Here is a 13988-nt window from a genome sequence, read left to right on the forward strand (position 1 = left end):
AAGTAAATAAATAACTAAATTATAAATTATATTTTTCAAAATACTTCCAGTGATTGTCTTCATTTATTGGTGGCAAATTAGCAAATGTAATTATAGAAGAGCTTGTGGTGTTTATATGTTAACTTAAGCTAATAGATTAGAAATTGTGATTTCTAGACCCTGAACAAGTTCTACAGCATAAATTGAAATCTCTTAAGAAAGACTGGACACTCATAATTTAAATATAGAAACTGTGGCTTATTTTCCTATATTCTTAATATGATTTACTTTAATTTCTTTGCACAAACATAGACTCGAGGCAGGCTCCAAAGTGTGAATTACTAATTGCTTTGCCAGTAAAGCTTTTACTTATTGGCTCCTCATGAGCCAAATAGCATTCAGAATTATTCACTGTCCCCAGGTGGTCCAATACTGCTTTTTAGGTAACATAGAGCATAGCTTGGTTGTGTAGGGTTTTACTTCTTTCTGCTGCATTTTATAAAAAGATATTGGAGGTATAAATCATTGTAACTTAGAGCATATTTTCTGCCATAACATTTTCTTACCATTTTTAAGGGTCAGATCAAGGTAGCCCTACCCTCTGTATTGACATTTTTGACTGCTGATTAAATCTCACACACAAGTAGCATTTCAAAGCAACTGTCTAAGATTTCTAAGCTCTGAATGGTCCACCTATTTTAAGTATATCAGATCTCATAAAATCAAGGACAACAAAAGGTTTGGAATACTCCTCTTAGAATTTAAACAGTGAGGGTAGTTCATTTGTACATTTATTCATTCAACATTTGTTGAGTGTCAGCTACACTTTAGGCATGGGCTAGGTGCTGGGATGCCAAGAGGACTGTAGAAGTTCTTGACTCGGTGGAATAGACAGGTTTGGAACCTACTTAGTGGTTCTATGATAGAGGTATCTACAAAGGAGCCAATGGAGAAGGCTTCACAGAAGTGGAGGTTTAACAGTTAAAGAGGGATTTTCAAGAAGGAAAAGAGAAGGATTTTGTAGACAGAACAGCATGTGCAAAGGCACGACAGTGTGAAGGAGCCTGGCATGCTTGGGGAATGGTGAGCAGTCCCATTGTGCTACTAACAGTTGCGCATGGGGCAAAAAATGCAAGGGCAGAAAATAAGGAAGCAAACTGGGGTTGGATATTGAAGGGGGGCACATACATGTCTTATTATGAAATTGATATTTATAGATTAGATAAAGGGAGCCACTGAAAGGGTGATGATCATGAGAAAAACATTGTTTATGTTTTAGAAAGATGTGTATGGGAAACAGTTTAAAAGATAACTTGGAGGGACAGGGATGCTGTTGCAATTCTCTATCTTAATGATGGAGCAGGCTTGAACTATGGTAGTGAAAATGAGGACAGAGATATAGTGAAGACAGAATCAAAACTATTTCATGACAAATTGAGTAGAGAGGGAGACTCTTGGGTTTCTGATTTGGTTGTCTGGGAGAATAAGATGAGAAACTTTAGGGGGAATAGCTGTTTAGGAGAGAGGATAAGTAATGTTTGGGGCATGTTATATTTAAGATGTCTGGGGAACATCAGAAATGTCCAGTGAGTAGTTGGGAATAAGGATCTGCATTTCTAGAGGGCACTGAAGCCTAGGGATCCCAGGGTTTGAACACATGGGGTAATAACTAAGGCAATTCTCAGGGTGAATGTTAAACATTAAAAGGAGGCTGAGAATGGAACATGGTGACACATTTAGAAGGCAGGCAGAGTAGAGAACAAGAAGCCAGCAAGGGGTCATCAGATATGAGAGGTGAATTGATGAGACTGTCCTAAGAAATCACAGCAAGACAGTGTTAGGAGCACTTTAAAAAGGAGGATGTGGTCAGCAGCGACAATAACATGCAAAGATTCTGAGGTCTTCAGGTGAAAAGAGACTGGCTTCATCTGAAATGGAAGAAAGGAGGGAGCGTAGAGGTAATTTAGGGAGCAGTAGGAGTTAAGTTGCCTGAGTTTTTGCCTCGTGGTCTATATTTATTTCCTCTGTGAAACTGGAGTTAAGGCCATCTTCAGTAAGGGCAGAGGAGGTAAATCAGTGCTTCAGAAGAGAAGCAAGTTTTAAGCAAAGTTGTTTTAAGAGAACAGAAGGGGAGATAATCAGAGTGGATTAGATACAAACTCTAAGTTTCTCACAATTATTTTATCTGGGGAAGGGTCATCTGTGGGTGTTCCTGTGTGGCAAGAGTCCCACTAGTGTTCAGATTAATGGCATATCTAGAGGAAACTCACCAACATCTCCCTTGTATCTACGTATTTTCTCTCTTACAGTCAGGACAAGACGGGTCATCCCAGCGGCCTACACCCACCCGCATTCCTATGTCAAAAGGTATGAAAGCAGGAAAGCCAGTAGTGGCAGCCCCAGGAGCAGGAAATCTGACCAAATTCGAGCCTCGAGCTGAGACTCAGTCTATGAAAATAGAGCTGAAGAAATCTGCAGCCAGCAGCACCACCTCTCTCGGAGGGGGGAAGGGCTGAGGGCAGTGGCTAAGGGGGTATGTTGTGCAGATGCTACTGCTGCCGTGAAAGTGAACCTTCATCTGTTTGTGCCAGTTCTTTACATGTACTAATTTAAGTTTTAAATATTGTGTTTATAAAATAACCAACTAATAACCATGTGTCTTTCCTATTTTGTGCATTTGTTTTGATGCTGGGGAACAAAATTAGCAAAACTATTGCTTGCTGCCTAGAAGCCAGGGCGTGGTTCCAGTTTTGCTTCTAGCAAGTGGACCCATCAATAGACCCATCTGAGCCTGTTTCCTCATCAGTTAGATGTGGGGACTCAATCACATGCTCTTCAAGGCCGGCTCCCATATTTCCTAATTGCAAGCCAAATTTAATGTACCTTGTTCCACAATAATTTTTTATTAAAAAAATCCTATTATAAAATAAGACATACTTTAACTATTGTCATTTGCCTCTTTCACATCATAAATTTGCTTTATGTGCTGGAAAAAACATCACATAGCTATCACAGGGCCTGGACCTTTAAAATTTTGCAAAAACGAAAGGTTCTAAGATGATTTCAGGAAATAATACGAATGTGTAATAAAATGGAAATGAAATATGGAATCCTAAGAACAGAGTTTTACTTATTTGTGTGTGTCTGTGTGTACTGTAGAAGTTTTAGCCCCTCCATAAGATTCCCAGAATTTCTTAGGCAATAATTATAAAATCATTAATGTCAGACTCGTGCTCTATTCAAGTGTACAATTGATTTAAATTGTGGAATAGTTTGAAAAGAGCTGCCAAATGGCCTTTTATAGCTCAGCAGAGATTGTGATGGATAGAAAATAGCAGAAAGTAAATTCTGATACATTAATGCCGAGGGAAAAAATGACATCATGCATATCTTAATTGGATTCAAATATTTTTCTCAATTAAGTATAGACTTGGAAGTGTAAAACCAGTTCATGATTTGGGTGTGTATGTGTGTGTGTGTGGTGTGGAGAAGTGGATTATTTCTGTCAGTTTTACTCTTGTTTGAATCAGTTTCTTTCATTTTTAGGCATGTTTTAATAAGCATGAAGCAGAGTGTGAATGCAAAATGCCAGGTGTATTTGTAAGATTAACCATGTTAAGGTGGGCTTTGTGTTTCATAGCCACGTAACCACAAACGAGTTCAAGGCTAGTAACCCACAGATTAGCCCACAAGATCTCATGTAGGCTGCACCTTTGCTGACGTTTTTGAGCCAACTGAATGAACTTTACAAAAATACAACAGCAAAAAGTCACAGATTTTTAGTTTTCCATTTTTGAATTGTGAGTGTTCCAAAATTATGTGGATAGCACCTGTTCTTGATATTTGGGAAAAAGCATACTTCTTTATAAAAAAAGTGTATGATTAGATTTTTATCTCATGATTCAACATGTTTCATGATAACGAAGCTCTTCTCTGAGTTCCTTTCCACACCAGATTTTCTATCACTTGCAGAACTTGGGCTTGAATTGTATATAGTGGTGGTAGATGTAGATGCCTCCATAGTATTCACATTCACTTTAATCAGATCGCTGTTGCCTACTGCTCATCAGTTCTCAGCATTGTATTACAAAATGTTGAGAAGCCAGGCATGGTGGCTCACGCCTGTAATCCCAGCACTTTGGGAGGCCGAGGTGGGTGGATCACTTGAGGCCAGGAGTTCAAGACCAGCCTGGCCAACATGGCGAAACCCCATCTCTACTAAAAATACAAAAATTAGCCGAATGTGGGGGTGGGCACCTGTAACCTCAGCTACTCAGGAGGCTGAGGCAGGAGAATCACTTGATCCTGGGAGGCAGAGGTTGCAGTGAGCCAAGATCATGCCACTGCACTCCAGCCTGGGTGACAGAGTGAGACTCTGTCTCGAAAAATGAAAAAGGAAAAAAAAGAAAATTGAGGAGCCATGTTAAAGACTTGCCATTAGTAATGGGATTTCAAGGTCAAAGGAGAGAGAGACTGGGAAGGAATATTTTATGATTTTGGATAAATTTGAATAAGAGAAATTGCCATTTGGAATACTGACATATTTTTTTACAAGATTTTTCCTCTTTTGTAAAGTGAACCTTCCAACCCTTTCAAAAATGAAAACATTCACTGGTTTTACTAATGTGTACCTGACATTTGTGAAGTATTTAGTGTTACTGTACCATAACATATTGTATTTGAGCAAACGAGGGTGTCAGAAGAACCAAACACCGCATTCCTTTTGACTCCACCTGCCATTCTTCAGTGATTTTTATCATAATCTTATTGCCGCTTGCTGCTGTTTTTGCTTTTACCTTCTCATGTCATGCTTACGGTGTTTCTTCCAGGAAGTCCATACCATCTACAGGAGAGTGCTCTGAAGGCTTAACAGTGTGTGTACAGGATGTTTATACATCTAGATATTGGAATAGAGCCACCCACAAAGTACAACTGCTAAAAAAACTTGGCAGAACAACATAGATTTGCTTTTCAGAAATGATAAAGAACAACTACCACGACAGTTTTTCTTTGTAATTTTAGAGCCCACTCTATATTTATTGGATAGCTTTGCTTTAAGCCACATATTAGAAATAAAATCCGCTGGGGATAGGAGGTAGAGAACTAAATGTACCACAAATCCAACTTCCATTTGTGAAGACAGTACTTTTAAGATGCAATTTAATGTGCTTTTGTAGGGGTGAATGGGATTAAAACTTTGCAATATTTTCTCTGTCCTGAAACGTACTGCGTAGTAAAATAAAAGGGGTCTCACTATGGCTGATGTGTACAGCTGCTGCTCAGGCCTCACCCTGAAATCTTGGGACGGTGGGAAGGGTGCGCCATTTCCACAGACTTCAGTGTGTTGGTGCCCTCTGGGGATGTGCAGGACAGGATCTACACAGCTGCAGAGGAGACCCTGGTCTTCACTGCCTGAGAATAATTTTAATGTGCTGACTATTTCAGCACACTATGGTGGTGTCCAGCTTACATGCATGATTCCAGAAATGTTTCGATATGGGACACAGCCCCAAGAGTGTTTATCATTTTTTTACATGTGAGCTATATATCTAGGTCATCTGCTTAAAAGTTATTCAGTTTCTACTGGTGTTTTAATTGTATTTCCAGTGAGGACTGGTTGATGGGTGGCAATCGAGCCCTCTCTAGAGATTTTAGGGTATTCGTTAAGGGTGTACCCAGAGCTCTTACTCGAATGTCTTCAAGAAAGAAGTGAAAAATAGCTTTCATGTGTAGTGTGGGAAGAGTATAATTTCGGAGACATGAAAACAAGTCTAAGAATATGAAATGTAAAAATATTTAAATTTCTCATTCCCCAGATTCAGAATACTGAGGAAAGGGTGAGACTTTCCTTGTTGGGAAAAACACAGGGTTATAGATATGAAGAGCACATTTATATTGGAGGCTGGAGGGCAGACAGAGAGAACAAGTAATGAGGAGATGACCATAGAGAGGATTTCCCAGGAAATAGGAAGATATGATTCCAAAATTTCCCCAACCTAGATAATGTCTCTTTAGGGTCTCATCGTTGATTATTTCTTTGTTCTCTGGTCTTTCCACTTTTCATCTTCACTTGCTATCCTCTGACCTCTCTCATTTTAGCAAAATTCCTCCTTCATCTATGCAGTCCTCTGTAGCTACTGCCCAGTCTCCTTCCATGCCCAGGTGAGCTATTGAGAGAACACTCAACATTTCCCGCCTCCAGTCTCGCACTTCCCATTTATCATTAGTCACTTTTTATTTTTAGTAAAGAAATTAATATACATAGTTCAAATATCAGCCAGAGCTAAAAGACAATGAAAACAGATGTTCCTTACCACTTCCCTGAGCCCTGAGTTTTTTACCCCGGAGAAAATCACTTCCAACTTTTAGCTCTTTCTTCTGGCATTTATCTCCATATTTCTAACTAAAGTGCTTATAGTGTGACTTTTTATTTCTAGATTTTAGATCTCTTTTGTCTTCGCATTATTGTTTTGATGGTTGAAAGTTTAACCTTCTCACTTATCCCTTCTCTTTCCTTTTTCTCATTTTCCCAATATGATTACATCCTCAACTTTTTGATAAATCAGCAGCCACCATTTATATATTTATGTGTTTTGCAGTGCAAATTTAAATATGGTTATCTGGCCAGGCACGATAGCTCACGCCTGTAATCCCAGTGCTCTGGGAGGCTGAGGCAGGTGAATGACTAGAGCTCAGGAGTTTGAGACCAGCCTGGATGACATGGCAAAACCTAGACTGCAGCCTCAAAAATACAAAAAATTAGCTGGGCATGGTGGCACGTCCCTTTAATCCCAGCTACTCAGGAAGCTGAGGTGGGAGGATTGCTTGAGCCTGAGAGGCAGAAGTCGCAGTGAGAGGTAGTGCCACTGCACTCCAACCTGGGTGACAAAGTAAGACCCTGTCTCAAAATAAGTAAATAAAAATAAATAATAAATATTACTATCGGCTGAGCCAAGTAGTATACTATGATTATGCTCTCTTCCTCTTACCACATTTCCCCCTTCAAAAGAATAATTGTTTTAATTTTTCATCTGCTTGGTTTTCCATGTATCTATATATATATTTTTCCAAATGCTCCATTAGACTTGCCAAACACCTATCACTAATTTTTCCAAACACTTAAACACACCAGTTTCATATTTTTCCCTGGAGGCCTTCCTAGTTCAGCCCTCTGCTTCCATATTCAGCCTGGACTGGTTGTTTTCTAGGCCTGCTGCACAGCTGTTGCCCTTTTGCCTATGTTGAGTTCTCTGTTTCCCTGATTGGTTATATTTGACTTCTTTTGTCTATTGATCTATCTATTGATCTGCCTATCATCTGTCTGTCTCCATCTATCTATCTATCTATCTATCTATCTATCTATCTATCTATCATCTATCAATCCTCTCTCTCTTTCTCTCTCTCTTTCTCTTTACATCTTCTAATAGTTTTTAAAGGAAAAAGTCCTCCAGTAACCTTTCTGGGGCAGGCTATACAAATTCTGGGAACAGGTCAGGGGAGGTAAGATGAGAATCTCACAGCTCAAGGTATAAAGTTTTTACTCCCCTGCAATCAGTCTGCTGCCCATTCTTGTGTCTGGGTCCAGAACTTCTTAGGTCAGTTTTTCCAGAAAACAAACCTCTGGTCTCTAGTAAGGGCAAGGGCAGAGTTAGGCTGTGCTCTTTTCCCTCAATGACCAAGATACCTAATCTGCTTTGCTGCTTCTTTCACCTCTTTGCTCTGCTTCAGTTTCTCTTGTTGGCTCCCTATTTTTTTTTTTTTTTTTTTTTTTGAGATGGAGTCTTGCTCTGTCGCCCAGGCTGGACTGCAGTGGCTCTATCTTGGCTCACTGCAAGCTCCGCCTCCCGGGTTCACACCATTCTCCTGCCTCAGCCTCCCGAGTAGCTGGGACTACAGGCGCCCGCAACTGTGCCCGTCTAATTTTTTTTTTTTTTGTATTATTAGTAGAGACGGGGTTTCACCGTGTTAGCCAGGATGGTCTTGATCTCCTGACCTCGTGATCCGCCTGCCTCGGCCTCCCAAAGTGCTGGGATTACAGGCATGAGCCACCGAGCCCGGCCTTGGCTCCTTATTTTATGTATACACAATAAGGACTGATGTTTCCCACATCTCTATTAAAAGCCATGTTCCTGCTCTACAAGCTGGCTCTGGTTATTTCATCTACACCAGATGCTGATGACTCCCAAACTTCTATCACCAACTGTGTATCCATCTTTATAGTGTGTATTTCCAAATCTGCTTGTCTAAAAACCATTTTCAATACTGCCCCATCTTCTTCCAAAGCTTCTCCTTCTCTTATTTATTTATTTATTTATTTTTGAGATGGAGTCTTGCTCTGTTGCCCAGGCTGGAGTGCAGTGGCGCAATCTCGGCTTACTGCAAGCTCCACCTCCCGGGTTCACGCCATTCTCCTGCCTCAGCCTCTCCGAGTAGCTGGGACTACAGGCGCCCGCCACCACGCCTGGCTAATTTTTTGTATTTTTAGTAGAGATGGGGTTTCACCGTGGTCTCGATCTCCTGACCTCGTGATCCGCCCACCTCGGCCTCCCAAAGTGCTGGGATTACAAGCGTGAGCCACCGCGCCCGGCCTCCTTCTCTTATTATTCTCCATCTCAACAGGGATATCCTAACCCATTCACTCTCCCAAGCTAGAAACCTGGTAGCCATCTGTGCTTCTCCTTCTCCTTCTGCCCTCATTCAGCAAGTCCTGTTTATTCTCTCATTCTAACCCACTAACATCTCTAGCAGCTGACTTCTCTCCATTTCCCCTACCATGGCCTAAATTGAGGGTTTTAACTACTTTTCATCTGGGTTACTCTGATACCCTCCTAATTGGTCTTGTAATCTCCAGCCTCAAAACTCTAGGATTCATTTTACATTCTTGCAGTTTTCCAAAGTGCAAGTTGATCATATCATACATATCATATCATATTGTATCACATCATATCATATCATATCATATAATATCAATCATATCATATCATATCATATCATATATCATATCATATCATATCATAATCATAATCATCTGTATTTGAAAACCCCTGAAAAGTTCCTTATTACTCACAGAATACAATGCTATGTACTTGAGGCACTCTGTGACTGGGCTCTACTTCTCCATTCTTCTGAGCATCTTTCCCTTCCCTTGGCGGGACCCCCACACTCCAGGCTTAAATAATTGCTTGACTGTCAGGCCATGCCACCCTTCCTTGACTTGCTCAATTTGTTCCTTCTCCCTGAATTGCCCTTTCTCCTATTTTTCTTTTGGCGGATGTGTCCTTCTCTGTTCAAAGCCTATTTTATGAATATTGCCTCTTCTAGGAAGATAAACTATTATTTCAGAATCAATCCTGCGGTTTAAAGGCCTGTCCACTGCTGTACAAAGCTTGGCACTCACTGTAGATAAACAAAACTAGCAGCTGAAAAATGGCAGAAAGTTGGGCAAGAAAGAGCTGTTTCTGATTCCTCTCTTTGCAACACAAACCAGTGAGAATGATGTGGAAGGAAATAACAAGTCCTGTGTGAGAACACACAGATAATGAGATGGCAGAATTACAGGAAGTCCAGGTACTGTCATTTTTGGGTGGTGAAAGTTACTTCTATTTCCCTCCAAAGGCACAACAGCAGGTGATGGATGCAAAACAGCCAGGAGTCCTGGACTGGGGAGTTCTCACCTCAGAAGCCACCATGCCTGTGAAGAAAGGGGCCTGAGAGCTTTCTGTGAAGTACAAACACACCGTACATGCATGAGTTAACAAATGGCCCTTTCCTCACCCTTTCTGACTCCCCCAGCAGAAAACAAAGGCACTTCAAGAACGAGAAAGTTTCAGGGGTTTGTCTCATGCTCTTCAAGTTCATGAAGGACCCTCAAAATAGGACAGAGAGCCTCTCATTTTAAAGGACCAAACACCACCAAAAAGCAGGATTTAGATTTAGGATAGATATCAGGGTGAATATCCAGAGAAGAAGGGCTGCTGAAAAATGAACTTGATACCTGAGAGAACTGAAAACCATGAGACTGGAGCGGTACTCTTTTCTACCACCAAAAGGTTGTGTAACCTTTGGCATATCACCCTACCTTGGCCTATGATTTAGCACTGAGCTATAATTTTTTATGATTCTGGCATTCTCCCTTAGAGTCATAATATAATATGCTTCACTATTGTTTAGCAAGCACCTTACAAGATCCTGCTACAATGCTTTTCCTAAGATCTAATGATTAATTACTTATCTGGTAAAAGTACTTTTGGCCTCTCTACTTCTGCTAATGCTACATATATGCAAAATCACAGAGCTGGTTAGAACTGAAGTAGACCTTAGAGATCAAGAGGATAATTATCTATTACTAAAGAAGACAAACAGCAACAAACCCTCAAAAAAAAAAGCCCTGAGGCATACAGATGTCTAAGCATCTTATTAATGATAAGGCCAGGACCAAAAATCAGTTCTACAGTTTCTCCCAGTACATTATTCATTATTTCATATGATGAAACTATTTCAAGTGAGTAAAGTGTACATTGATACATAGACTGAAACACTCATACTCATTGGGTCAAAATAATAATGCTAAATGATTTTGAGCTACTAAGACATCTTTATAGAAACTGTGAAAAAGTTCTTACAACAATATTTTAATGAATATTGTCCTCATTTAAAAAGCGCAGTGACCTCAGTTTTCACACGTAATGTTATTTTGCATGCTATTCTGTGACTAGCCATAGACTTAGAACAACCTAGGTATTTACCATCTGTGTTTAAAAGTAGAACCTCAGCATGCTTTGCTCAAATACTTACCTATTTTTCCATTACTTAGTTTTTATTTATAGTTAATGTTATATATGGGAACTAATTCAAATTTGCTTGTATCTGTAAAACAGCAATCTATGCTGGAGATAAGAATTAGCTTGCCAAAAAAGAGTTTATCACTTATAACTGTGATTATTGGTGAGTTCTGCATCCTGGGGAGGTAAGGGGATAATTTGGGCTGATGGTAGAGTGGGAAATCTGCTGGAAGGAAGCAAATAAATTATTAGGTGGTTGAGAACTCCCAAGAGAGTTTGTATCATCTGGTTCAAAAGTTTCCTAGAGCAAATGACAGAACCTATTAGCGGAAGTATTTTTAATTAGCTGAGCTGAATCCAAAAGAGGAATACAAGTCCAAATCAAGAGAGGAAGTTTCTTGAACTTCCTATTTAAAACAGATGTTTTAACAGAACTGTGATTAATTTCTGAATGTGATAATAACAGGATTGAACCCTGAAGCAGTTTATGAAAATGAGAAACTTGAAAGTAAATCATATCTAAGTACTTCTAAAAGGTAAATAGAATGTAGGACATTTTTGCAGTGGACAAGTTGTTCTGAGGCCAGTAGGTTCAAAGCTGATGTTTGGTATTTGGTCGGGGGAGGGGAAGAATAGAACAACCCTAAGCTGGTACCTCTAGGCAGAGCCCCAGGTAGGTAGGGAGCCATAGAACATGGGAAGCAGGCTATATATAGGCAAACTGATGCAAAATCCAAGAGGACATGTTTTTGTTCTGTAACTTGGTGTACAGCTTCCTGTGGATAAAGCAGTCCTCCTTTGCTGATGTAACGTCTTGTTATAAGTTGAATTTCTGGTATGTTTTGTCTTTAGTATGTGAACTTAGAGACTAGCTATTAAAGTGACATGGCCTTATTTGCTAGAGAAGAATGTTTTTTTTTTTTTTTAAATGTAGAGCTCAAGTGTTCCTTTGCAGTGTTTGGCAGAGTATAAACATGAATTACTTGGGAGGGAGGTATTGGCTTTTTAGGGAGTACATCTTTCTCACTCTACAGCCAAGGAGACCTCCTGGGAGGAAACAGAATTCTAATTTGTTGTGAGGTTGCCTCACTCTGCACTCAGGAGACATTCTCCCCCAAATTTCTCCCCAAATCCTATCTCATGCACACAGCTTTGGGTCTCAAGTCATATGACTGGCTAGTAGTTTTGGGATACCACCCAAGGAGGATGAATATTTACTAAGGTCAGAAATCAAGTGTAATTGGGAATTGACAATATGTTGAACTTCCTTTCCAGGAAGTTATCCAATAGCTAGTGTACTAAAAGACTTAATAAAAACTACATCATTTCACATAACGTCATAATAACAAATAATGTATTTAATGTGTTACCTGAAGTCTTTTTAAGGAAAAAAACATCAAGGTAACACTGGAGAGAAACATATGGGGGAAATCGTCTCTAAGTACACTTTGATAAGCCACTAATGTCAAAAATATATAAAAACTCAGTGTCTCATATGTATATGTTCATTGAAATTTAGGGTTTTTTAAACTTCTAATTAGAAAAAAAGGAAATTATGTTAATAAACATCTTCATATCAGAGGGTGCCAAATTTAAGTGCTTTGCTATTTTGAGTTTGCTGACAGAGGTGATAATTACCTACGGTCTTTGGTTCCAGTCTGCCTATTAAGTGCTCTCCAAATCACTATTGTCAGAAGAGTGGTATCTGTAAAAAGAAAAATTATGATAGTTGTGCAAAATTATGATCTGTAAGAAGAAAAGTTATGAAAAATTATACCTGATTTTACTGAGGTTATTTTAGAGGCCCCAAATGACCTGTAGTTGAATCTTGTTCTGGGATGAAATGAAGACAGTAGGAGATGGAATAAAATTTGCTCACTGAATCTGTAACTTCAATAAAATTTATAACTTTATTTTATTTTACTATATATAAAAAGACAGGAACAGACTTGGGAATTCAAGTCTCTTTTTTTTTTACGCAAATAATGGCATTAATCCCCAAAGCACTAATTTTTTTAAATTTATTTAATTTTTTTTTTTGCTGGCAACATGGACTCCATGTGCCTCAGACAGTTTTGCTGTATAATGAGTTACTTCAAAATGTAATGGCTTAAAGCAATATATTTTTTTGAGACTGAGTCTCGCTCTGTCGCCTAGGCTGGAGTGCAGTGGTGCTATCTTGGCACACTGCAACTTCCGCCTCCTGGATTCAAGCTATTCTCCTGCCTCAGCCTCCAGAGTAACTGGGATTACAGGTGCACGCCACCACGCCCAGCTAATTTCTTGTATTTTTAGTAGAGATGGGGTTTCACCATTTTGGCCAGACTGGTCTTGAACTCCTGACCTCAAGTGATCCACCCCCCTCATCATCCCAAAGTGCTGGGATTACAGGTGTGAGCCACCAGCCCTGGCTTTAAAGCAATATTTTAAAAATTTATCACAATTTTGTGCATTGGCTGGGTGATTCTTATTAAGTAAGAGTGATTCTTATTGAATAAGAGTGATTCTTATTGAATAAGAGTGATTCTTATTGAATAAGTGATTCTTATTCAGCAGATACTTGGGGGAAACATAGCTAATAAGCAACTATAGATTTAGTAAATCTGTTTAATAAGTTTCAATTAATATAGCCAATATCATATAGATTTTATCTCACTATCTCTAGAAATAAAATGAAGTATGTCTCCATATAAAACAACATAATTTGGGCTTAATTGTGTTCTTTTAAATAAAGTTTATGTACATAAATATTAAATACCACTTTTTATTAAAGTACAATTTATATAAGATAAACTCTTATTTAGCATTATCAAGTATTTCTGAGACATTTGATTTAATAACACATCTGATTAATAGCATTAGCATACATAGCATGCATGGATTATGAGTTTGCTAATTAAAATACAGTAATTAAATGTTATGGTCCAACCAAGACATTGTTTCTTCTGCGTACGGACCCTTATTACTATCATGGAGATTTTGAAATGCTAGGATTAAGACAAGGCAACTCTAAGTTGTGCAAAATGCTACGATTAAGACAAGGCAACTCTAAATTGCCTTAATCCTAGCATTTTGTAAATTTCCACTGCTGCACACTGAAGGAGAAGGAGAAAGAAGGTATTGTAGTAATACAAAATGTTAACCCTGAAAGGGATTTTTGAGATGCTCTCTAATACCCTTATTTTGTACTGTGGAAACAAAGGCAGAAGATTTCTGAATTACATCCAC

At 39.1% G+C, this 13988-nt stretch overlaps 1 protein-coding gene across 6 annotated transcripts in view; it reads left to right on the plus strand.

Annotated features, from left to right (window-relative positions):
- FILIP1 (filamin A interacting protein 1) overlaps positions 1 to 13988 on the plus strand; it is a 259847-nt gene that overhangs the window by 243874 nt on the left and 1985 nt on the right. For 4 of the 6 annotated variants that reach the window (XM_032152977.2, XM_058435109.1, XM_058435102.1 and 1 more), the window contains one exon: positions 2289 to 2844. In XM_032152977.2, coding sequence (XP_032008868.1) covers positions 2289 to 2495 — 207 coding nt within the window. In that variant the 3' untranslated portion in view covers positions 2496 to 2844. Of the gene's footprint in view, positions 1 to 2288; positions 3090 to 13988 lie in introns of those variants that run through there. The other 2 variants (XM_058435100.1, XM_058435095.1) reach the window with 2 other exon arrangements.

Source organism: Hylobates moloch, unplaced genomic scaffold (assembly GCF_009828535.3).
Source record: "Hylobates moloch isolate HMO894 unplaced genomic scaffold, HMol_V3 SCAFFOLD_2, whole genome shotgun sequence".
Lineage (NCBI taxonomy): Eukaryota > Metazoa > Chordata > Mammalia > Primates > Hylobatidae > Hylobates > Hylobates moloch.